Source organism: Watersipora subatra, chromosome 10 (genome assembly GCF_963576615.1).
Source record: "Watersipora subatra chromosome 10, tzWatSuba1.1, whole genome shotgun sequence".
Taxonomy (NCBI): domain Eukaryota; kingdom Metazoa; phylum Bryozoa; class Gymnolaemata; order Cheilostomatida; family Watersiporidae; genus Watersipora; species Watersipora subatra.
The window spans coordinates 58,683,573-58,711,332 of NC_088717.1; the positions used below are offsets into that span (position 1 = coordinate 58,683,573).

Sequence of the window (27,760 nt, forward strand, 5' to 3'; positions counted from 1 at the left end):
CACAGAAAGCTTTTAAACAAGTAACATCACAGGCAATAACATATACGTCTTATTACATAACCTCAATCAAGGTTTTACATGTACAGTGCATGCCAACAGTCTACTCAAAACTATAGTAAATTGCTATACTAAAATCAGAACACACTGCCGCTTCAAAGCAAGAATCTAGTTCAACCAACCTTAGACAAAAACTATCTCGTCTAGTTATTTTCAGTCATGTCTAATGGGTGTTTAATACAGTGGTCCAGAGTAACTGCTTCTAAATCTTGTTTGATTCATTAGTTTGTTATTAGTTTAATTTCTATTTGGTCACTCTTTGTATTATCAATGATATAAAAGCTTCTAAATCATTGGTATTATTCATTACCATGTGTGTAAAATTCTTGCCTTTCTCATCCAAAGTCATTACAGTCATACTTCGACTTGCGAGCTTAATTCGTTCAGAGACTGAGCTCGTATGTCAATTTACTCCCATGTTGGTGCAATTTATTTATATATAGAACAATTAAATATATATTGATTGGTTTCCATACTCTAAAAATGCAAATAAAACACTCAAAACAATATATTGTAACAGAAAGAACATGTTGGTTATTGTCCTAACTTACCACATCCTTTCAAAAAGCAACAAATAAAAAATAATGCAAGGAAATGTAATTAATTAGAATGTAAAATTTAATACATACAATAGCAGCTAACGCTAGCATTTACCAGAGAGGGAGAGATAAGTTATCCTTCATTACAACAGTTGACTTTGATAAATTTGGATTTTAAAACTTTTAAAAAAATTCTCAAAAGACAAACTTAAAAGCAAACTTTAATCTTTAACTTAACGTAATTAAAATTTCTTCGGCGTTCATAGTTTTAAGTTTCTCGCTGGTTGGCTAATTTTTCTTTTGTTTCGCTCTCACGACCAGCCGGCCGTTTTAAGAGAAACCTATCTAAGGACGTTTGCCTTTGTCGCCCTGTCAACATGTTGCGATTAGAACAAACACAGGTGTCGTCACCAAGGGTTAATGCACGACCACTAGACAACTTGTCCGAATGTCTATTTTTTATAGTCTTGATAGATAGCACCGGCCTTTTTACGTAGCATCGTTTCAGTTACGCAGTCACCGGCCAATTGTTTGTCTTTTATCTAAAGCCTGAGCAGTCTCTCCATCAGTGGCCGTGAAGATCGCTGCGTCGTTTAGAAACTATGGTTAGTCCTTTTGCAATCTAAATGCCTTGAATATAATCCTTGTGTTTGATTTTTGTGGATGTATTTCTGTCATATTGCTGAACTAGCTCAATCACGCATACATATTTTGCATATTTTTCAATAATTTTCCGTTTAATATCAATTGTTATTATTCGCTTTTTCTTTGCATTATCTATCCTTTTACTGGCAAACTTTCGGTCTACGCACGGTACTTTTAATTCACATAATTCAGCACTGAAAATTGCGCACAAAAAACATGGTACAGAAGTATAATCTGAGCAGTTGAAAAATACAGAGTGATGCTGTTCTCATAAAACACCTCCGACATACTTGGCAACTGACTCATGTGCTCGTATCTCAAACATGGCTCGTATGTTAGTGCTAAAACTTGCTTAAAAGCTGGCTCGTATCTCAAGTTTCTCGTACGTTAGGGCACTCGTAAGTTGAAGTTTTACTGTATATAAGTTTAACATATTTTCAATAAAATATGCAGTCTCAGATGCACAAACTATGGAAAAATTGAGCAGTTTTTAGTGCTAAGTCAATAGGAGTTAATAGATCAGCTGATTCGCTTTGCACATCACCATGACGTTGCGTCATGCTAATTATAGGCCTCACTTGTTTTGATTATTCGCATATCTAGGGTTTACTATATCTATGGCCTAGCACAACTAGTGCCTACGCTAGCATTATCCAAGGCAGATAATTACAATCTACAAAGATCAGAGGATTGAAAGAAGATGAACCATCTGATACCAGCAGCACGCCTCCCCGCTATCAAACATTCCTAGAATCCAATCTAGGTCACCCAGCTATCTAATCTAGGTCACGTAAGGAAGAAAGATAATGATCAAACATAAACAAGTGACGCTAGCTGAAACTTACCTGTGTCCAGTTTGTTGTTTCTATGATCGAGAATGTAGACTCCATGCCCCTTGCCGACATAGAGAGGAGATGGGTGAGCCAAGGCTAAAAATCCTTCCCTGTCACCAAAATTCCAGTCTCTCCATTATTTCCTGTAAATAACACAACAGTCATCTTGCAAGAGTAAACAACATATACAGAGGGTTCTCAACTTATAAAAGTTGGAACATAAATAAATTAATCAATGTGTGCTAAAAACTATCGTACTATAATAAAATTTAATACATAATATAAAAATGCTCAATTTAAAAAGAGAAAACAACTCCTTACTGCATGCATTAAAGTAAGTTTTAATAAGATGTACACAAGAAAGGGTGTATTACTGAAGCTGAGTCACACTACTGAAACTTATAGACACAACCACAGCATATTCATAGGATGGAATAACGATGCTTAATGTCATTTTTTTAAATTGCTATGGGCCACTTTCAAAACCTCGGAACAGCATAAATCGGACGGTCGTAACCCGATGAGTCCCTGTAAATGCGAGTTGGGGATTCTGTGAACCCTGGTTCAGCTAGCCATATGTTTAATCAACAAGGCAATAGCAAGAAAACTAATGTTACAAATTTTGCCTAACTACTGTTATTGTCTGTTAATATTTTTTGTTATTTAAAATTGCAATTGTTACATATTTTGTTTATCGATTTTTTAGTAATTAAAATACTAGTACACTCGGCATCTGAGGCTATATTTAGCCATGCAACTAGACACCTACACGGTGATAAGCGGGACAGGCACGCAGACACCGCTACTACGGTCATCACCGGGGGCAAAACACCTCAAAACAAAGTACTTCGTTATATAAGGAGATGCTATTCAGGTTTTTCCATTGGAATTGTTGCAATACTAACTACAAGTTGTTGTTCAAGCTCACAAAACATGCAAAGCGTTAGCGACAAGACTTTGAAAATGACCTCGTTGTGGGACGCGCACAGCCAAAACCTATACTCAGATATAGACAGCTTATAGTTTTTACTTAAAACCTTTGAGATGCAGTTACCACAAAATAAGGTGTGTGTCAGCTTTCAGTATGACATTTTGTCCACTGATAAATGAAGTTGGTGACGCTGATGACATGCTGACAACACGCATAGGCATCCTGTTACACAGCACATCCGCATCATGTCCAATGATTCAATTGTAAAAAACTTATTAGATGCATAATGGAAGCTATTATACACCACATTCAAGCTTGACTGGGCAGACGGCAAAGCGAGTTTGGAAGAGATGCGCACGCACGCAGCATTTATACCTGTTCAAACATTAGACTAGCTACTAACTGGGTGTGTCTAGACAGCCACTCCGCCACGTTTACTAGGAACGCCTTCCCATGATACAATTGAGTAGTATGAACTGACCAGCCCAAAGAATCAGACGATTCAGGGTGAGAGTGTCCAGCTTCTAAGATGCCCTATTACACTAAATGAGGGTATTACCGACTTTTGCAAGAGCAAAGATAAATACGCCAGTGTAATCCTGAAGACACATCTTCGATGAGAACATTAGCAACTTTTCTGCTAATCTAGTTCAACATCCTCCCTCCCCTATCTTAAATACGAGTTCTCCTAGTTTTTTAGACATTACATGCGTACCATACCAGCTCAAGCAAATTGAGATGACAGCAATATTTGCTAGCGCTACCCTACAAAGACTACAAATGTCAAAGATAAAAAAGCAAGCAGGTTATAAAAGATGTTTGCATAAAGCATCTCTTGGTCAAAATCCTGGGGTGCTTTCAGATTCCCAATGCGTATCTTAGAGGTTTACGCATGTAAAATATCTATAAAATATCTATACAATATATGCATGTATCATTAAATGCAATATGCGGTGAGCTTTAGTTTCACCATGCATGTATTCATAACCTTGGAGTTATCCATTTATATGTGAGCTTTTAGAGTAAGGTGAATGACGAAGTAAAATATTTTTAGCAGATACGGAAAAAGTTTCCTATAAAAAGGTTTTCATTGCCATAGCCTATAAACATCAAACTATTTATAAATATGAAGGTCATGGCTATTGAAGTTGCAATAACACGGACAGACCCCCACCCCCACCAGACATGTTATCATATGCCCTCATGTGCCCCAATCAAGGCACAACTACTCCTACTCCGTAACAATTTCGAGAAGTGAAATAGGAATCTGAACGCCTCACTATACCCCAAGTTGACTATCCCTTGGCAAGCCCCAGCGAGAGCAGCCGGTATTCCAAGTAGGTAAGCAGCTATATGGTGCTAGCTTAAAACTAAAGCTAGCACCATATAGCAAGCGCATTCACTTACCAAAAGTAAAAGACTCAAAGGTGTCAGGACAGCAGATGAAGAGACCAGGAGGCAGTCTCTTGGCAAAAGGCATGCACAAAGCCAGCTTGATGTCAAACATGCTATAGAGCCGGTTACCTGCGGGGAAAAGCATAACTCCTTGACAAGAATGTACTGAGAACTGGAATAGAAAACATTAAAGAAATTTGGAAAGAAATAACGTTATACACATAACTTAGGAGCGTGCTTAAAACTAACCACGGTAGAGCATGTACATTCCAAAATATAGATACACTAGCTGTGCTACCCGGCACTGTCCGGGTAATAAAAAGTCTTCAATCGGAATACTTGTATTTAACATATAACAACTTTGCCATTCTTACTTTCAAACTACATATTATGGGAGAAGTTTCATGACAAATTAATTACTAATGAAACTATTCAAACAGAACAATGTCGAATTGGCCAAAATTATCAATGCTGTGTGCAAAGTTTGACAGAGAAATATATGTCAGAACTTGCTAGGCATTCAAAATAATAACTTTTCTAGTTATACGAGTAAGTTAGCTCCGAGTTATTCAGTTCTTGATTCTAACATTTGGTAGTCGTCTGTGTTACATGTAAATACATTTGGTAGTCGTCTGTGTTACACGTAAATACATTTAGTAGTCGTCTGTGTTACATGTAAATACATTTGGTACTCGTCTGTGTTACATGTAAATACATTTGGTACTCATCTGTGTTACATGTAAATACATTTGGAACTCGTCTGTGTTACATGTAAATACATTTGGAACTCGTCTGTGTTACATGTAAATACATTTGGTACTCATCTGTGTTAGATGTAAATACATTTGGTACTCATCTGTGTTACATGTAAATACATTTGGAACTCGTCTGTGTTACATGTAAATACATTTGGTACTCGTCTGTGTTACATGTAAATACATTTGGTACTCATCTGTGTTACATGTAAATACATTTGGTACTCATCTGTGTTACATGTAAATACATTTGGTACTCATCTGTGTTACATGTAAATACATTTGGTACTCATCTGTGTTACATGTAAAAATGTATACTTGGATCTCATATAGATTAAAACTTAATGTTTCATATTTAGTACGACAATAAAAATTATGTTGAGTGTTTATTTATTATTCCAATAAGAGAATATTGAATTTATAGTTGGATGAATGAATCTTTGTGAGTTATCTAACCTTCTTTATCGCAAAACGCGAATTCTTTTACTCGACCCTCAAACTGATTAAAATTTTGACATTTGTCTCAGTTCAACAGTAAGAGTTATACCCTCCTGTCGACTGTTGCCCGAGTATTCTAAAGAGAATACACTCTTCATTCATAAGTTATAGGAGTAAGCTTGCATTGAGTTATTTTTTATTTTTCCATTATACTTACAATTATATTAGTAAAACAGTCATTTACAGTCTTCCTTGCCGAGGTTACGCGTATTGTATGCCACTAACTTGTAGCATTTCTAGCTGAGTAAAATAGTCCATTGGAAAGAAGATCTAATCTGCATCAATTGAACACAATCCTGTGGTATTTCATCAAACTATTTAGGAATTGACTGCTCACGAATCATATAGATGGCTGGAGAAACTGTGGCAGTAGCACAAAGTGTTTATCTTGTTTCACTGGCTTGCTACATGTGTACATTTAGCCCGTTTCAAAAGATGGAACGCTTTTACGTGTCACGTGCATGATGCATGATATAATCACATTTGCATAACATGAAAGACCATTGTAAGAACATTTTAAACTACGTCTATTTATAAACATATAATAATCTATTTATAACTATATAATAATCCATTTACAGCTATATAATAAAGATATTGCATTTTTTAGCAATGATTTTGAACATAAAACAAAAAAACAGTTAGAAGATAAAAACACTCGCAACACAAGCTCCAAGCTGTGACATAAGGCAGTCATTTTTTCAGCTAAACATAGAATTAAACATAGCCATATAAATTATGATGTCAGCACCGATGATTACCTGACGCATGAACGCAAGACAAAAGCTCTTTTATTGGTCGCCATTCTTAAACATTTCCCCCACCTATCGCCAGGCCATGTTGTTGTAGTTATTTAACACGTCAGGTTCCACAAACACCGAAAGAGTCCATTCCGTATCTATATATCTCTTATCAACTCTCAAGTGCTGGCTATAAAATTACACTAGTCGGCTTGTGCGTAGATCTTGTGCAGTGCTCTAGCAAACAATATTTCCTTCACAAAAATACAAAATTCAAAAATTGTCTGCAAAAATTAGCTATTATCAGAAGTAATCTGTTTAAAACATATGCTCTGCTTTCATGAACAAGGATTTTGAATATACATGTACAATTTTTAGATAATTTTGCTCAAGCAATTTTAATATAATTCTATTGTGTAGCAGTAATTTCCGATCGATATTTGGCAAAGATTGCGAATCTTGGTGTCAATTTTCACGACTTGAGAGTGTTGATAAATGAGGTAGTTGATCGAAATTATACAAAAATGTATAATATTCCCTGCTGTTGTTATTGCAATAAAAAATTGTGCTGCGAGTTAGAACTGCTTAGAATGACTGGCCATGCAAAGTTTAACTTGATGTAGGCATGATGTTAAGAGGGCGTGATTATGGGTAATAATAAATACTGTCAGAGGAAGGAAGTTATCTTACCTATTGGAATGGTGATGAACGCCTTACCAAGGACACTTGCACTTGGTAAACGCTGACTTGAGCCCCCAGCATGCATGAGTAGGATCTGCAAAAGGAGGCAGCAACTACAATGACATGCCCATAACAGTTTAACTGGGTTCAAAGGTTGAAGAAGAACAGATTCCTCTTTGAGTTTGTGAGCTTATTATTTGTCATCCTCTGCCTTTTTGTTTCAAAGATTTGTTCTTTATGATATCCTTCATTGTCCAGAAATGCAAAAATTTGAAGAGAGACTTACTTACTGATTTTTTAAAGGAAATATTCTTACGAAAAATTTTTCAACGAGAAGAAAACATCAACCTTGAAGATTTTCCGCGCCTTGCATGATATCAGTTTTATATGAAATCTTAGTGGTTTAGTCTGTGCTGTAGCCATTTATACCAGTTTGCGATAAGAAAAATTAATCTGTTTATTTTAATCAAGACTTTGAAAGCTGATTAATGCTACAGCTTCGAACATAAGTAACACTAAAAAGGAGTTATTGACTTCCAAATCGGTTAGTAACTGTATAAAACAAGTTTGACACTACATTAAGGTAGAGACTTGGGGGGTGCACTTATGGGTGGAAGTGAGATGTTTGGATTTCAATTGTGTACCCTTAACAATTTTAGGAGAAGTGAGGTAGTTTCTGTTTCGATGGAGTCACACGACGATCATGCGATAACGGAGTTGACTAAGGTCCGTTGAAAGTGGATGCGTATTCGCGTCAATGCATCAGCAAAAGTGGCGGTCAAAGGTCTTTATATAAATTTGTTAATATTATATTATTAGGCTACGACAATGGAATGCTTGCTCTATAACAAATATGTTCGGTGCCGAAAATGCTTTGCTGAATTCATTCGCAGGTAATCGACAGAATTGATCAGATATCGGTGAAAGTGTGGTACCTAGAAGATAACTTCAAGTTTATAGTCATCTGTAGGACTAAGCGACCATTTATTGCGTAGCCCAAATGTTTTTATTTAATAATCTATGGAGCCGATTAACATGTGAATATTAACAGATGGTCAGACAACAACCTAATAAACAACTCTGAAGAAAGGCGAACTATTGCATGATTTCTGTCCTGCTCAATTTGGCTTGACCCAGGGCAGCCAAGCTCCTGTTTGGTTGGACAACATATTACTAGCAAATTCAATATCCACTCTATTGTTTTTACTCAGGATCAATTCATATCTGAATCACGATGTAACAATTGCAATCATGTGACCTTCAGACAGGAAAGAGCTAGAATATTATTATTTTTGTGTGTTTGATTCTGATCTGTGTGACGTGACCGCTCTTCAGCTCTTCATCAACGTTGGTTTTTTTAGCTGGATGTGAGAAAATAAAACAGCTTAGGTAGATTGCGATATGACCAACCATACAAAGGCAACCGCACTGACTACAGGCCCATTGTGAAATACATAAGTTCATGTGTTTCATCACAGCTGATTCTACGGCCTATCAAGATACAAGGCATTGCAGCACATACACAGCATGTGTCATACACATTATGTAATCGGTCATGACTTGAGAAATGCAACACTAAAAGCAAACTAACAAGAGTACTTGAAAAAGGGTAACTGCCAGGAATACTTCACTAGTGGACTATTACAACACTTGAGAAAGTTGCATTGTATCACAGTGAGGAAATGTCTAAAGTCAAGAACTTACAAATCAGACAGACAAACGTAAGTGGATATGACCTCCAGACAACTCAAACGAGTCGTAAACTGTCAGTAATTGCACTAAGTGTAACAACTAAAACCACTGATAGACACATTAAAGGCAAACTGCTACCATCGCTATGTATTAATTACATTTAGTTGGACATTCAACTTCACACAACAAATTCTCTTGAATATCTATCTTATAGTTGATGATAAACTCTCGCAGTTTTTTGCTGTTTTTTATTATGCAATGTGTAAAACAAGTCATTCAAAGCACCCTGTGTAAAGGGAGTGCAAACAAAGTTGTATGAAACAGTCCTGAGATTCATGTCAAGGACTCGTGTTCTCCATATTGCACTCGTTCACATCAAAGAGCTTTATATGCAAATTCTTGGCGGGTACCGAATAGCATGAATGTACTGACGATGGACATTGATGCATCAATGGAAGCAAGCGATGGGCGTGGCACTCTTTTAAACCAATTTTATCAAACACAGGTATATAAACCAGGGATCGCTAAACATATTATGGAAATGTTTACTTTTCCATATCCATTTCCATAAACATAAATATTTCCATAATTTTATGGAAATGGATATGGAAATTTTATTTTAGAAATATGGAAATGTTATGGAAATGGAAATAATATGGAAATGAATTATGGAAATGTTATGGAAATGGAAAAAATATGGAAATGAATTATGGAAATGTTATGGAAATGGAAATAATATGGAAATAAATTATGGAAATGTTATGGAAATGGAAAAAACTATGGAAATGAATTATGGAAATGTTATGAAAATGGAAATAATATGGAAATAAATTATGGAAATGTTATGGAAATGGAAAAAAATATGGAAATAAATTATGGAAATGGAAATAATATGGAAATGAATTATGGAAATATTATGGAAATGGAAATAATACGGAAATAAATTATGGAAAGGGTATGGAAATGGAAATAATATGGAAATTATGGAAATGAATTATGGAAATTTTATGGAAATGGAAATAATATAGAATTGAATTATGGAAATTGTAACATACACGTAATCCAAGATATAAACAGAGGGGAGTTATATTGTATAGACTAGGCTACATGAATAGACAATGGTAATACACAAACAGCTAACATCAGTGGTATTACAGAAACTATTAAAGGGGTCTGGAAGAAACTAACGCAAATTGTCTCTTGCTCGGCTACATGTATAGACAATGGTAACACACAAACCCAGCTAACATCCGTGGTATTACAGAAACTAATAAAGTGGTCTGGGAGAAATTAACTCAAACTGTCTCTGGACTTGGCTACATGTACGGACAATGGTAACACACAAACCCAGCTAACACCAGTGGTATTACAGAAACTATTAAGGAAGTCTGAAAGAAACTCTCAAAACATCTCAAATCGTCTCTGGCTTAGTTATGGGCAATGGTAGCATACAGTTTTGATGTTGCCTGGACCCTAAATAAAGTATATTAGCAAGCAAATATCATATTCATATTATGTATAAATTAATCACATATTCGGTAAGAGTTGACGATTGCACACACACACACGCTCATTTGACACGCAAGCGCGCACACATACATACACACCAGGAATCGCTAAACATATTATGGAAATGTTTACTTTTCCATTTCCATAAACATAAATATTTCCATAATTTTTATGGAAATGGATATGGAAATTTTATTTTAGAAATATGGAAATGTTATGGAAATGGAAAAAATATGGAAATGAATTATGGAAATGTTATGGAAATGGAAAAAAACTATGGAAATGAATTATGGAAATGTTATGGAAATGGAAATAATATGGAAATAAATTATGGAAATGTTATGGAAATGGAAATAATATGGAAATAAATTATGGAAATGTTATGGAAATGGAAATCATATGGAAATGAATTATGGAAATGTTATGGAAATGGAAATAATATGGAAATAGATTATGGAAATGTTATGGAAATGGAAATAATATGAAAATGAATTATGGAAATGTTATGGAAATGGAAATTGTGACAAACACGTAATCCCTGATATAAACATACTGAATATGAGACGAAAGAATTCATTCTCAGTGTGAAAAGTGTATCTCAGTAGTTGCAACAAGGAGAATGTATGATGGTACACTGTTGATGAAACTCAGCAAGAGCATGTTCATAATATGCTGCTGCGAAGGGGCAGCATAATATGCTGCCGCAGAGAGGCCAATCTTTACAAAAGTTAGATCATAAAGGTTTACTGCGAGCAGCACTCACAGGTTACAACAGTAAAAATTCAGAGGCTATATAGAGCATTCCGGAACTTTGCAGGGTGATAAACTAAAACTATCTGAAGGCAAAAACAAACAAGCGTGCTGATAACAGCTCCTTTGGCACGACTACGGTGACTCGAAATAGGACCTCTTGAGCAGACAGCTGGTCAAGGATGTTACTAGAGGTACAAAATCTAACTAAATATTCTCTTTGGCCATAGTTATGGTCTGTAATTGAGAAGAAAACAATACATGGTTGTTCACCAAGCAAAGCTTCCGCCCTTTCTATGGCTGGGGCGTGACGGATCCGCGAGCGTGTTTTGTGTTTGTACAAACTAAGAGCATGTGCAGGGGTATTCACGCAGCTCCTATCAGCTGTAGATAAGTCAGAGGCTGAGCACGCTGTCCGAAATCGATATCAAACAATGGCATTTAATGACACGAACAACAAAACCCAGTGACGTAGCGATACCAGTTTTAGCCAGTTACACTATTGAAATAGATCGTCGGCATGTAGCTCTATATATAGAGCTGGCATTCAGGTCTATCATAGCAATAAATAGTGTCACTACTTTGCCCGATGTCTTTGCACAGTGTTACCCTGCAACTTATTATTAACAGAAGTAAATAAATGCAGCACATTGCACATAGTGACCCTCGGTGAGCTAGAAACAGCGCTGAACATCACATGTGAAGGATTAGCTAACTTGTAGACATGCTGGAGCTTTACGTAGAAAAGCGAATATATTTAGTGAAACAATTAATTTTATAGAAAGAAAAACGTTGATTTGATGCTAGATAGTTTTATTTTCAATATTTTTAAAGATTGAAAATAAAACTAAAACTCGCATTAAATTTCAGTACATTTTATTGGAAAGTATTGGTATTTTTCTATAATTTGTGATTGTTTTTTATGTTTGTGGTGATCTGACTACCAGGATGTTTTGAGATTAAAATCGACAAAACCTGATCGAGATTAAACCGCTCGACAGAATAGAGACACTTATACAACTTCTCGACAGAATTTCGATCACTGCAACTTGAACGTAATAGCCGATATCAACTATAACAACTAGTGATGTCATTTCCCACGCAGTTTTCTTCTGAGCTTTTCAATCGCAATCAAGTTTTGCCGATTTTAATCTTGAACCATCCTGACAGTCAGATCAACTCAAACATCAAAAACAATTGCGAATCATAAAAAATACTGATACTTCATGATAACCTCAACTAACATTTTGTGTAAGTTTGTCATTAAGTTTCAGCGACTCGCCGACCCTCATAATATTTACCGACCCTCATAATATTGACAATACCAACCTTTTGCATGCGCCAATTTGGTTCTAGCTTAGCGAGACATGATATGGTGTACATTGTGGATCCACCTGCAATAAGATCACTTTCTGCATTGTACAAGATAATGACACACATGGATAACTCCGACATAAGATGGAGTTTCTAGTTTAGTTAGTGTGAAACTTGATGGAACAAACCCCTGCTCCAAATAGGGAGAATTATAATATCAAAACCAAATAACTATTCATAGATCACATTTTAACTAATATAATATAGAAGAAACATGTGCAAGTTTGCTTACATTGATAGTCCACAGCTATCTAATGATCTAATGACTGTCTCAATGCTTACTCAAGTCGCATCTTAAAGTTTTAGACTTACCAGAACCGATTTTGCAACCGGGAGGGTCGTGTATGACATGGTACTTGGTCCGCATAGGCAGCTGCTTGTGCTCAAGTTTATCAGAAATCTCTAGCTCGTACACCGATTGCTGGGCAGCGTCCGATGTCGTCAGAACAACAACATCCCAAAACTCGACACAACATGACGGGTCTCCTAAATTGTATAAAATGATTTTGCAAACAGCAGAAAAAACACATCGACAATATGTCATACGACTTGACACTAAAACATGTGGCTATAATATCACAATAATATTACAGATTTTAAGTTGAGCCAATGATTTAATAGCACTAACGCCTGATCATAAGCTCACATAAAAAGCAGTATTGGCTTTCGGAATAACATGAAAATAATATGTTCGCCCTTTCAACACTTCTCTTTAGAGGGAAAAGTTACCGATTGCCAGCTAGAACAAACATTAAAAACTGAAGCACAGGCTCTGCTGGCTCTTGGCCGCACTAAACAGACTTTCTGAGAATTACAAATGATTTATCTAGCGTGAAAGACCTATAAGGAAGCTATAGTTGCTCATTAATTTAAATTACTGTTAAAGGACTTTTAGATGGAAAAAATAAGCATCATTAAATATAGGCTGTACTCATTTTGTTATAATTTAGTTTCTTTTGTACAAGCAATAAAAACATCTGAGAGGCTAACCAATGGCTTGAGCGGCCTGTGAGGTAATTAGACATGCCTCTTAGCGCTGGTTATAAATTCAACAAACTATTGATTTTAAGCATCAATCTAGGTCGCACTTAACGCCTCGCGTCAACCGTCAACCGCCTCGCGTCAACCGTCAACCACCTCGCGTCAACCGAAATGCAGTTGTCATTTCTCTCAAAGAAAGCTTTCACTTGCATTTTTGAGCAATTAGGCCCGATGTGTATTTGATGAAATGAACATGAAACACATGAAGTAGACCAGTGCATTCCTACTGAAAGAATATGTAATACACAACAATTTTTCAACACATTTCAAAAGTTTAAACTAACCATGATAATCGTGATCTTTTTGAAAGCATTCAAAATCGCAATAGTCACATTTATACAAAATAAAACTTGATGAATAATAAATATGTAAAAGAAAAAGCTCCATAGCGTACTGAACAAAAGACAACATACGATAAGCAGTACATTTCAGTAAATCACAAAAATAGATTTGAGGTTAAAAATGAGGTTTTTACATAAATTTTTGCGTGAAATCCGTTATGAGTACCAATGGAGCGACCGGAATAACATCGCAGCCGAGCCGCGTAGACGGAAGAGAACAATTCCTTATAAGTGCAGCTGATGCATCAGGTGCAGTACGTCTTGTGACAAGCTGTTGTTGCTCGCCGCTCGACGGGGGGGACAGCTACGCAAAAACAACATCTTGTCAAGACAGGCTAATGGTGGAGTGACCAAATGTGTTTGTCATCAATGGAGATATATTTTATTAAAGTTTTGTACAGTATACACTATATCTGTACATTATGGACACCCATTGTACAATACATATTATATCTGTATATTGTAAGCATACATTGTGCAATACATGCTATATCTGAGCAAAGTTGACACGCATTGTACAGGATATGCTATATCTGCATGTAGAGGAAATGTATTGTACAGGGAAAACTATATCTACATCTATTTATATCTGTATATTGTGGAAATGTGATGTACAGAACATATTACATCTGTATATTATGGGAATGTATTGTACAGGACATATCATATCTGTATATTGTGGAGATTTGATGTGCAGGACATATTATATCTGTATACTGTGGAAATGTGTTGTACAGGACATACTATATCTATTTCTGCAGAGTCTCATAGAAGGAGCAACTGCACTTGGATTTCTTGCTGGTCCATCTCTTGGAGCGGCCTTTTTTGCTGTAAGTTATATGCATAGCTGGTCATCACTGTGTTGAGAACGTGTACTAAAACTAAAACTAAGCTAAAATGTGCTGTGATCCGCCCGTTCAATACTTAAAATAGGATGAGCCTTTATATCACTTTTAGTGTAATACCTACATGTATGTGCAAGACATGGAGGTCATGCAGGGGTCAGTTGGCTCTGCTGCTGCACACTTGGCTCGTCTCTTTTTTTTAGACTTTTCATATAAGTTAAGAAGTATCATCTGGTGTTATACAACAGCTGCCGTGTCCTGGTGGTCTAGTGCGACTGACCTGTAAAAAACTGGTTGTGGTTCAATTTTCAACAAAGGCCACTGGTTGTGACAGGTGGTGACAGGCGGTGTCAGGAATTATATCCCACCTTAAATTGTTCTCTGTAACTGATCATGTTTCCAGGCTTTAAAGTTCCCTTGTCACTGGACTCAGACATGTCCAGCCAAAATAACAGAGTCATTGTTTATGCTCTTAAACCGATACCTACAGCCTCTGTTTGCAGCAAGCTAAACAGACATATTTCTATCATACTTGATTTTTCGAGGGCTCACGAAAAAATAACACAAAAGTTATTTTATGTTACTTTTCTATAATGATCAAAATAGTCTGAGTTAGAGCAGTGTTAAGGTTTTTAGTAAATTTTGATGCTTATAATAATGGGATATTGTGAGTCAATGAGGCATGAACACTGCTGCAAGGAAGATGCAATACATAAGTAGATATGGCAAGCTAACTAACTGATTACTAACATAGCAAAACTTGACTTCTTACAAATACTATCCAGGAGTCGTCTGTCTTAGCTATAGTTAGTTGGGCTCATTTATGCAACATAATTGAGGGTGTATAAAGAAAGCAACAGAACATATGAACTACTCATGGGAGCCTATGCTATACTTTCCCTATGATAGTTACCCAACACAAATCTTTAGATTACAGCTCTGTATCCCCGTGGTGTGGCAAAGAGTTGGTAACCAGGGAATAGTATGTTATCAGCAACTACTAATGTGTTCATGCTTACTTGTAGTCACTAGCAACCCTAATATCTGCCACGGCTATTGCTGCCACGATATAGTTTATATAATTATAGATTGGTGGATACTCTTTACCTTTCTGGGCCATGGGAGGAGTTACTCTCCTTACATCTCTGTTGTTGTTCATCATTCTCGATAAATCAGGTTTGAGTTACAAAGTGTTTGCTTTACTCTGTTTAGTTGTTGTTTCAGTATAATTAAACCTTGACAGACAAAGTTAATTGACTAAAGTTAAGGTCTTCATATGCTGAAACTGTCATATGTGGTGACAAAGATTAGCGCAAAATACATTGTAAATTGATTAATTTGTTTTATTTTGGGTATTTGTTTAATTTGACTAAATATAATGATAAATTCTTCAAGTTGTTGCATTAAAACCAATGTGTCTTACTTAAGCTACAATCTATGAATATAAACCTCAGTGTTTGGTCTGCCTTTTTGTATTTATCCCTGTGTCCAGTTATAGCTATTGAAATCTAGCAATGAAAAGTTCGCATCGCAGAGGATTTGATTTCGGAACCTCCCCTACGCAAGGCGACAAGCCAACCCATTAAGCTAGTCCAATGAATACAATGGATTCATTGGACAAAATAGTCATGATCAAGTTAAAATACGCATCACAATGCTGTGGCCCGCAACGTCACTAAAGCTTGCTCTCGTGGCTCATTTTAGTAAGTTTAGCAATGCGCATACTACCTTTTATTACTCAAATTAGACAATGGCCACGACATTTTCTGCCACTGTTTATAAGCTGTTTATTATAACCTGTCCATCTAGTCTACTATAATAAGAGCCCTATCCGTCTGCCAGAAGCCGTGGCTGGATGTCGGGAATAAAGATTGAAGAACAAACTTGGACATTCGGCAGCCAGACACCTTACCATCTACCCTACATACTCCCTTTACACTTCTCTGAATAATTATGCAGTTAGTTATTACACCCGACGTTCTCTCACGGCGCACAGGACTATCAGGGTCGTAGTTTTATATAAAAACTAGCCGGATGTCTGGCATTGCACGGGTATTAAAAAACAGCTTATAAACAGTGGCAGGTAATGTAGTTGCCATTAGCTAATTTTAGTAAGCTAGTATCCGTATTGCTAAACTTACTAATAACAACTGTGAGAGCAAGCTTTAGTAATGTTGCCTGTAACGCAGAGTCTCAATAATGACTCATATCGCCTAATGCACAAATCCATCGTACCCTGTGTATCTTAATGGGTAAACTTGTCGCCTTGTGAACAGGAGGTTCCGAGATCAAATCTACTGTGATACAGATTTTTCTTTGCTAGATTTTAATCACTATAGCTGGACAGACAGACAACAGACAGACAGACAGACAACAGACGACTACAGACGACTACAAACATTGAGACATATATATATACAGACTAAAGTTATAATCAGTAAAAAGCTCGGTTTTTATTGTCAGTTTATCTCAAAGACATATGAATGGAAGTGGGTAGGCTTGGCAATACATAAGGTTGTTAGTAAAAACCATTTGTAGTTGTCTCCTCACTCGGTAATGTGGGTCATATATTATAAGCTCTTGTGTTGTTGCAGATGAGCTTGAACCGAAGAAGCAAAACTTTTTTCGACTGTTTTATATCCCCGAGATGTCTGTAATGTTCCTGCAGTTTGTCACCACCTCCCTGGTCATGACTTTTTTAAACCCTGTTCTTGGTGGCTTCATTACGCAAAAGGTAAGCCTACTGCACTTTACTTTTTATGCATCAGTGTTTTGATAAAGCCACATTGCTGGAAGGCCACAGGTACACAGCAAATATTCGTCTCAATGCTGTTCAAGTATTGAGAATTCTGTGCTGTCTTTTTTCAAACGAGATGCTCCAGCTGGATAAATGATTGGCTCAAAGAAGCATTTTAGCACAAAACTAGTCCAGTTGTTTGACTGCTAAATGAGTGTGTCTGTAAAGCACTGTGCACATTGCTAGTTGACTCTTTTCATTAAATCCTCCCAGCTCTTCAGTAACATCGCTTTCCTGAGATGATGATATTTATTAGGAGTTGTGTTCTGCTGTTGAATGCCAAGGCTATACCCTGTAGAATGATTAGGGTTAGTAGACATTTTAAACCCTGATGCCTAATAGTTTCTGCATTCAATCTGTGTTTTTCTCTTTAAGTTGGAAAAAATCATTAGAGATTTATCTATTCACGATAAACGAACCGACCCATGTCTAAGTTCAAATGTCACCCGATCATGCTGAATTATTCAAGAAAAGGCGTTTGTATGTGGCACTATCTTTCAATGTACAGTTGACCCTTAATTATTTACAGGTAATCGTTGGCACGGTTTGTAACTATCCGCTGTAACTGAACATTTGACTGATATCTGCTGTGTTCCTAGACTTGCTCATGTAGTAGATATGCACATAGCTGTAATCAGTAGGGGCACAGTCTATTTTCATGGTTGTTGGGATAAAAGGCTTTAAAGGTTGACTTGCAACAAAATTCACATTACAGTTATTTGGTATCAAAAGATTCACCATGTCTTACTCTGTTGTGTTGTAGGTGCAAAATATGTGGAAATGTGATTACAAGCTCTTAAAAGCTCCAAAACGAAAAACCGCCGTAGATTGGAATCTCTTTATTTCAATGACGCATCCATGAAGTTTGGTTATTGTCTTGTCACGTGATGTTCTCACGTGAATTGAAAGGTCAATAAAAAGCTCAATATAAAACTTATCGTAGCACTAGTTTATGACAAACACTTCGGGTTTTACCAAAGACCCCATATCAAATATAGATGCTCGCTACTTTACAGTTTTGTTTCGGTTTGGTCTAATCGGCAAGTCGTAATCTGATCATTTGACCCAATACGTCGCAAATAATTTCTGCAGCACTTTTCGATTATCACATTTGACCAACAGGCTCGTCATGATTATCAGACAATGATAGGTACTCCTTCAAACTAAGGCTAAAAAATTAAACGAATTTTTACGGTAAGTTATAGGATATCACTGCTAAAAGTGACAGCATTACTATGACGATAAAACAGACGCATAAGAACAATATACATGGTTTTATTGAATGCGTGAAGTATATTTGTGAAAATGTTTCGACGAATAAGGTTGCATGAAAGTGTAAACAGAAACCATCTCTCACAACTACATCACATTTGAGCCGTTTTGGAAAGAGAATCCAAACTACGGCGGTCTCGTGTGGCTGCGATTTTCTGTTCATTTTTGAGCTTTTAAGAGCTTGAAATCACCTTTCCACATATTTTGCACCTACAACACAACAGAGTAAGGTATGGTGAATCTTTTTATATCAAATAACTGTAATGTGAATTTGGTTGCAAGTCAACCTTTAAGAGAGCTTTTGCACTCACTACAGTAGAGATTATAATATAAGCTGGCTAACGGTAGGACTGCAGTAAATGGTAAGATTGTTATATTTCCTGTTGTAATCGTTGCGAAGGTCTATTGAAGCTTGTTGCACCCTAAAGCTATTTTGCTTGATTGTACCAAAACAGCATCTTTTTCAAAATCAGTTAATTCTTGCAGAGTTTATACGCGATTTGTTATATTTCCTGTTGTGATCGTTGCGAAGGTCTATTGAAGCTTGTTGCACGCTAAAGCTATTTTGCTTGATTGTACCAAAACAGCATCTTTTTCAAAATCAGTTAATTTATGCAGAGTTTATACGCGATCAACTGCAGCTCACTGTATTACGAATCTCCTATGCACTTTTTTCACTTGATTTCTTTCCTAACTCATCAAAAATGGTTGTCCTAGTTATATTAGCTAGGTTAAGCAATGGAATATCTACATGCTATAGTTACCGTAAAACCTCTAATTGAACCTCGCCTCTATTTGAACACCACCTCGATTTACTGCTACTATGCGAGAATGGTTAAAAAATAGAGCGCCACCCTCTATTTGAACACCACCTCCATTTGAACGCCACCTCCATTTGAACGCCACTTTGACTGTCTTTGATCTTTATGACCCCATAATATCGAAGGATCAGAAGAAAAGTGTCCACAAAATCGTAGTAATAATGAATCGTTTACATCAATAACAAAAAATTTCCTTGTTGTCACACCCCAAAGCTTTTAGCTTGTTTTTCGTTAAAACTTTGAAAGCAACACCATAGAAATAATTACCGTAAAACCTTCAATTTAATGCCACCTCTAATAACTGTCTCAGGCTAATAGTAGCTCCTTGTTTACCGTGGTCTTGATATTTTCAAGTACATGCATAAGAAACGGTTTACATTCGCGCTGGTTCAAAGGTTACGTTTAGCGAGGAAAAGTTTGCAAAACTTTTGCTAAATGCAACGAGAAAGTTTTGCTATACAAAAAACTTGTTTGGCTGCTAATATCGACTATTTCAACAGTGCAAAAGAAAAATTGAGGTCAGAAGATATTGTGAAAGGTATTGGACAACCAGAAGATGTCCGTTCCATCAAAAGCAACAATCAGAACGCAGTTGTCCGAGCAAACGATACAAATATTTTTGTTTTAAACATGTTAATTTTTGTTTCTGCATGTAATATAAGTATGGTTCGTTTGTGTTACTTGCTCATGAACATATATCTGTAGCATTTGATAGATTAGTATTATACAGCTTATAAATTTGCAGATTTATACCATATTATTTGATAGCAACCTTGCGGTAATATTAACTCGGCTTACAATGAATCAACGCTCGTAACTCCTCTTCTTTTGCACATAAAAACCAGTTTTGGTTGCAAACATATCAATTTCATTTCAATCAATATCGGTTTCTTTTTATTTGCACGAAAAGTGTTTATTCTAAATGGCCTAGTGTAAAAGTTCTAACATGTGCTCAGCTCACTTGTACAGAAAAAGAGTTCATGTCAGAAGATGCTATAGGAGGTACTGAACAGCCAGAAGAATATGAAATGGTTTCAAATGAAAGCAACAATCAGATTGCAGGCCGAGCAAACGGTGCTAATATTTTCATATCAAAGATTTAAATTTTTGTTTCTGAATATGTTATAAATATCATCTGTTAATCCGCTTGTTCTTGATTATATATTTATGGCATTTAATGGATTATTATTATACAATTTATAAATTTGCACATTTATGGCATATTATTTGATAGCATCATTGCGGTAATATGAACTCGGCTTACAATGAATCGACGCTCATAACTCCTCTTCAATTGCGCATAAAAAGCCAGTTTTTGCTGCAAACTGTAGTAAACACATCAGTGCAATGAGCTTTTATGCAACATTTGTAAATATAGGTACAAAATAAAGATATGTCTTCAAATTTAAAATTAAATACAAATTGAAAGCTCGAACAAATTACTAAGCAGGACTATAATATCATCGTAAGTTAATTGCAAGCAATAGATACCAACTGGTAGAAATATTTCTTGGTTTCTCAATGCATATTTATTAAGAGATCTCTGACAAGTTGGAGGGAAGCTAGCAGATTTATTGCATCCAAAAGGTTTAATATCGCTTCTTCGGAGTTGTTAATAAATTTAGGTCAGTCAATATGGCGCCGTCTAGGCGACAACGTAAACAACTTACGCATTTGTTATTAAACCTATCTCACTTTCACGGATTGTACACTGCCTACACTACAAGGAGACATAAGAAAAACGATTATTGCATTTTTAACTGTAATATTCTTCACTATTTTTATACATATTTTATTTTGTAGTGGTTTTTTATATTTAGGCCTAATGTATTAAATATTTACCGTTCTCAAGATGGTCAACCTGTGCAACGATTGATTCCAAATGTCGGTTTTCAACTTGGATTTGTTGTAATTTTTGTTTGTTATGGTGCACATGACTGGGAGTGCTATTATTAAATTTATGAACAATTCAGTGCTTGTTCTGAAGATGTTTCAATATTAACAAAATAGCAAATTGTCGCTGCTGTACGTTGGTGAACATCGATAAGAAATAATTACCCGCCATAAAATTGCATTCTGGTGAAATCCAACCAATCGAAATGCATCTCGCTAGCGATAAAGTTGTGCAGAGAAAGTCTAGCGTTATCGCTCTGGATGAGCACGCTGGGTGAATTCTAGCGCAGATTAGCGCCACGCAGCGCGATATCGCTCTAAATATCGCCTAGTGTGTTTATACCTTTAGTTGTGTTAGTAGATGTGTGTACAACTCAGTAGACTTCATTTACTCATTATGAGCTCAGTATACTGTTGCTCACTTGGGTGTTTGTTTTTATCATAGATATATAAACCTAGATTGGCCAATAGGGAGAAAGCCTGTCAGACTTAAATAGCACATAACGTCATTGTATTGTACCTCATGCTTGACTGCACTGTTATTAACAATGGAGCGCATCAGAAGATGACAAAATCACATTTACTTTCACATTAAAACCTTCTTGGATACAAAATCCAGTAAACTCCAGTAAAATCCAGTAAAGTGATTCTGTGATAATATCTGATAACCACCATAGATTAAAAGTATAAAAGCTATGAAATGTTGCACACAAATAGTGAGCCATCAGGGTTTTATTTGCCACCCTCTCCTATCCCCATTCTCTCTTTTCCCCTTCCCCAAAGAAGAAGTGAGAAGGGGAAAAGAGAGAAAGGGGAAAGGAGAGGGTGGGCAAATAGCCCACCCACCCGAAGCGCCAGACCCTGGCTAGGTGAATAGACTAATATCATGCTGAACTAATCATGACTGAATATGATGAGCCTGTGAAGTTTTGATCTGATCAGGGAAATGGAATCAATGGCTTTCTTAGCTAGAGCTGGAACGAGATCAAGGAATGCAGGGTCGGACCAGACTCAGGGTCAGCAATGAGGGCCAAGATCGGGTCGGACCGGGTCAGCACGGCGCGCAATTTTTTATTCATTTAAGTTTAAGAGATAGTTATATTACAGCCTAATGTTGTTAAATCAATAAACTAAGATAAAAGAAACCATTATCACACCAATCATTATATTTTGTGGCTTGGTTTATAGATGCAATCTACAATTTACGGCTAGACATTGGTGGATCAATGCTATTCAATAGGTGATAGATTAATGGCATGATTTGGCTAGTTCTTTTTTACAGATTTTATTTTCAACTGCTATTATAATCAACAAGAGATAAGTTAAGAAATACTTTACAAATATAGAAATAGATAACCCAGCATAGTGGAAAGCAAAAATCCATCACTTTCCTAAAACTTCTAGTATTAGTGAAAAAATCTAAAAATAAAATAAATTTGCTGGATTGAAGGTTCTTAGACACGCTTTTAAGTTCCTCAGGATGCCCTCGTTGTAAATGCCTCAATAGTATTGAGGTGGACCCGTTCTTTGTAGCTTAAAAGTTGACTTGCAACAAAATTCACATTACAGTTATTTGGTATCAAAAGATTCACAATGTCTCACTCTGTTGTGTTGTAGGTGTCAAATACGTGGAAATGTGATCACAAGCTCTTAAAAGCTCAAAAACGAAAAGCCGCCGTAGATTGGAACCTGTTTATTTATCTGACGTAGTCATTACAGTTTGGTTATCGTCTTGTCACGTGATGTTCTCACGTGAATTGAAAAGCCAATAAAAAGCTCAATATAAAACTTATCCGTAGCACTAGTTTATGACAAACATTTCGGGTTTTACCGAATACCCCGTATCAAATATAGATGCTCGCTACTTTAAGTTTTGTTTCGGCATTATTCAATCATCAAGTCGTAATCTGATCACGTGACCCAATACTTCGAAAATAATTTTTGCAGCACTTTTCGATTATCACAGATAACCAACAGGCTCGTCATAATTATTAGACAATGATATGTACTCCTTCGAGCTAAGGCTAAAAAGTTTAACGATTTTTCACGGTAAGTTATAAGATATCAGTGCTAAAAGTGACAGCATTACAATGACGATAAAACAGACGCGTAAGAACAATAGAGATGGCTTTATTGAATGTGTGAAGTGTATTTGTGAAAATATTTCGACGAATAAGGTTGCATGAAAGTGTAAACAGAAACCATCCTGTAACAACTACGTCCCATTTGAGCCGTTCTGGAAAGCGAATCCAAACTACGGCGGTCTCGTGTGGCTGCGATTAACTGTTCATTTTTTAGCTTTTAAGAGCTTGTAATCACATTCCCATATATTTCACACCTGCAACACAACAGAGTAAGACATGGTGAATCTTATGATACCAAATATCTGTAATGTGAATTTTGTTGCAAGTCAACCTTTAACTTGCTTTTGCATATTGTACAAATAACTTGGTATTTTCCTTTCGTGACTGGCTTCTTCATGAACTCCCAGACCACCGACATGTTGATTATTTCTTGCCAAAAAACTTTGTGAAACCTATAGTCCAAAGACTATTGTCGCAGACGTAAAAATATAGTCTTGACTCACCTTGTTTTATTTCGCCTGGTCCTTCCGCTCTAGGACTATATGCGACTCAATTTCAATCGCACTTAAAAAGCGATATACAACCACTGTTGTTTAGCCATAAACCTACCTGTGTCTTTGTATAGGAAGACCCGAGGGTCAGGTGGCCTGACCCGAGCACTTCTGACCCGGTGGGTCAAGACCAGACGAGCTACCCGTGCCAGCTCTATTCTTAGCTTCATAATGCGCCCTAATCGAAATATATCTTTTTGCTATCTCGCGAGCGAGGCTACTAGCTTGATGATTACACTTAAACAATAGCATGATGTTGAATCTCAGCAACTTCTCCATGGTAGCAATTAGTGCTAGCCTGGTAAAGTTTTTCACCAATCCAGCACTACTAAGCAGCACTCTCGTCGCTTTCTCACTGGTTGCAAACCTTAATCACCACAGGCGAAGACAAAGTCAAGCCACCACGATTCTTAACTGTGATTAGGGAATTCGTTGCTTGGTTTACATCATAGTTAGTAACATCCACGATGCTAGTGAAACAATCATTACACTTCAGCTTTGGTGACCTAGCCAGCTACATAGCCAGCTGTAAAATAATCATTCTGTCTCATTTTTGACTTACTTGCATACTCATCATATTTAGTCATGTTTAGTTCAGCAAGATTTTAGTCTATTTACCTAGCCAGGGTCTGGCTCTTTGAGTGGGTGGGCTATTTGCCCCGCTTCTCCTTTCCCCCTTCTCTCTTTTCCCCATCTCACTTCTTCTTTGGAGAAGGGGAAAAGAGAGAATGGGGATAGGAGAGGGTGGCAAATAAAGCCCTGATGGCTCACGATTTGTGTGCAACAATTCATAGCTTTTTTAGTTTTAATCTATGGTGGTTATCAGATATTATCATATAATTGCTTTAGTTTAATGGATTATGTATCCAAGAAGGTTTTTATGTGAAAATAAATGTGATTGTGTCAACTTCTCCTGATGAGCTCCATTGTTAATAAGAGTGCAGTCAAGCATGAGGTACAATACAATGACGTTACGTCATGCTATTTAAGTCTGACAAGGCAACCGATGGGAATAGCTATTATTGGCCAATCTAGGTTTATATATCTATAGTTTTTATACATATGTCATCTACTTCCTACATATGTCATCCACTTCCTACATCTGTCATCTACTTCTTACATCTGTCATCTACTTCCTACATCTCTCACTTACTTCCTACATCTGTCATCTACTTCCCACATCCATCACCTTTCTTCCAGCACCTGTCATCTACAAGCCACCGTTAAAACAACAGTACTTGTCTATTTACAGGGTTTCGTATATTCAACAATGATATTTGGAGTCTTCACCTCAGGGGTAGCGTTTATGTTGTTGGCTCCGTCTCCCCTCCTCGACACCTTACTCGCTGATGCCGAGTGTGTAATAAGTCTCTTTACATATTTTGTGCATAAAGTCAGCAGGGTTGTGCTCTATTTACATGGAATACTGTTCAGGAATACTCCTGTTAAGCTAATTATTCTTACTACTTTAAAATGGCTTTCAGTATGTTTTATTGATTCACTTTTTAACTTATTGTGTCATTGAGAAAGTGATGAGTATCTGAGTGAGCAATGACTACTACAAGTAGTGCTGCACGATAAAGCGATATAATTCCATGTGATGGTATATTTCAGTGGATGATTTTATATTGGGTCAGCTTTCAAATCAATATGAATATCAAAGCCGATATTTTATCGAAATATCGGCTCATTTTATTTTGCAAAACTGGAATTGTCCATTCTCCTTATTGTATTGTACTCCTGTTTTTCAACCGATATTAAAGGTTGGCTTGCAACAAAATTCACATTATAGTTATTTGATATCAAAATATTCACCATGTCTTACTCTGTTGTGTTGTAGGTGCAAAATATGTGGGAATGTGACTACAAGCTCTTAAAAGCTCAAAAACGAACAGTTAATCGCAGCCACACCAGACCGCCGTAGTTTGGATTCTCTTTCCAAAACGGCTCAAATGTGACGTGGTTGTGTTAGATGGTTTCTGTTTACACTTTCATGCAACCTTATTCGTCGAAATATTTTCACAAATATACTTCACACATTCAATAAAACCATGTATATTGTTCTTACACGTCTGTTTTATCGTCATTGTAATGCTGTCACTTTTAGCAGTGATATCTTATAACTTACCGTAAAAATTCATTTAATTTTTTAACTTTACCTCGAAGGAGTACATATCATTGTCTGATAATCATGACGAGTCTGTTGGTCACTTGTGATAATCGAAAAGTGCTGCAGAAATTATTTGTGAAGTATTGTGTCACATGATCAAATTACGACTTGCCGATTAAACCAAACCGAAACCAAACTGTAAAGTAGCGAGCATCTATATTTGATACGGGGTCTTCAGTAAGGCCCGAAGTGTTTTTCATAAACTAGTGCTACGATAAGTTTTATATTGAGCTTTTTATTGGCCTTTCAATTCACATGAGAACATCACGTGACAAGAAAATAACCAAACTGTAATGACTACGTCAGATAAATAGACAAATTCCAATCTACTGCGGCTTTTCGTTTTTGAGCTTTGAAGAGCTTGTAATCGCATTTCCACATATTCGGCACCTACAACACAACAGTGTAAGACATGGTGAATCTTTTGATACTAAATAACCGTAATGTGAATTTTGTTGCAAGTCAACCTTTAAACAATATCCTCTCATATTGTTCATGTTAAAGCCTAACACTATATATCAAAAGAGGACAATGTTCGATATTTTTCGATATTCGATATATTTAGTGACCAAATAATCAAATGTACATGCAAAGATATCGTGCATCACTAACTACAAGCAGGTACTTTTGGGTTATACATGTAAATTTATGTTGTAGAACAAGTGGGTTGGTTGTACTGGCCTGTGTCCTGGAAGGTTTTTTCACTGGAGCTATGTATATACCTAGTTACCTAGCAACCCTCAACCTTGCAGAGTAAGTTCTGTTATACGCGTAGATATTCCTTCATATCTTATCTGGTTGAGAGTTATCCTCCCTTAGAGAACACAACTCTCACAGAAAAGTTTTTGCTTTGTTGCAGAGTGAATGGGTACAAGCTGAATGAGCAGACGTATGGATTGGTATCAGGTATGATGAACTCCGGCAATTCTCTCGGCTCAATTGGTGGACCTTTGCTTTCTGGATACTTAACAGATAAATATGGGTTCGCTTGGGCCACCACTATTATGGCCTTCACCTTATTGGCTATGGTAATACCTGCTATTATACACCTCTGCTTTCATTTAATTGAGCATATGAATTGATGCAGGTAACATAACTTTATGTATATTAATCTATGTTGGTAGCATAACTCTATGCATATGAATAGCTGGTAGCATAAATCTATGCACATGAATCTATGTTGGTAGCATAACTCTATGCATATGTTCTTATTAGATGGTCACTCTATGCACATAGTTTAGATTAATTGCTATATGATTCTTCATCATATCTTTTAAGTACATCATACCATGTGACCTGGTGACAGCTTGCTCACTATCAATAAATACATCTTCATATGTTGTTATTGTTATTATTTCTGCATGTACTCGCGTATGCATAAAATTTGTTCTGTATGTCCCGGTTTCAATCATTTTGATTTAATTCATATAATAAATTAATAATCATTGTGATAATTCTGATTTCAATTATCTTACAGGGTGTAATCGAAATCATTTTTGTTGTCACGATGAGACTGACAGGAAGTCCTCTTGTTTTACCTAAAACA

At 36.4% G+C, this 27,760-nt stretch overlaps 1 protein-coding gene across 1 annotated transcript in view; it reads right to left on the reverse strand.

The window, feature by feature from the left end:
- Nucleotides 1–24,214, reverse strand: part of LOC137407275 (fucose-1-phosphate guanylyltransferase-like) — a 34,949-nt gene extending 10,735 nt beyond the window's left edge. The window contains exons 1-6 of the mRNA XM_068093880.1: nucleotides 24,103–24,214; nucleotides 12,712–12,885; nucleotides 12,355–12,419; nucleotides 7,084–7,168; nucleotides 4,413–4,529; nucleotides 2,087–2,203 (exon numbers count right to left, since the gene is read on the reverse strand). Of these exons, the coding sequence (XP_067949981.1) occupies nucleotides 2,087–2,203; nucleotides 4,413–4,529; nucleotides 7,084–7,168; nucleotides 12,355–12,419; nucleotides 12,712–12,885; nucleotides 24,103–24,214 (670 nt within the window). The remainder of the gene's footprint in view (nucleotides 1–2,086; nucleotides 2,204–4,412; nucleotides 4,530–7,083; nucleotides 7,169–12,354; nucleotides 12,420–12,711; nucleotides 12,886–24,102) is intronic.
- Between the last annotated feature and the right edge of the window lie 3,546 nt (nucleotides 24,215–27,760).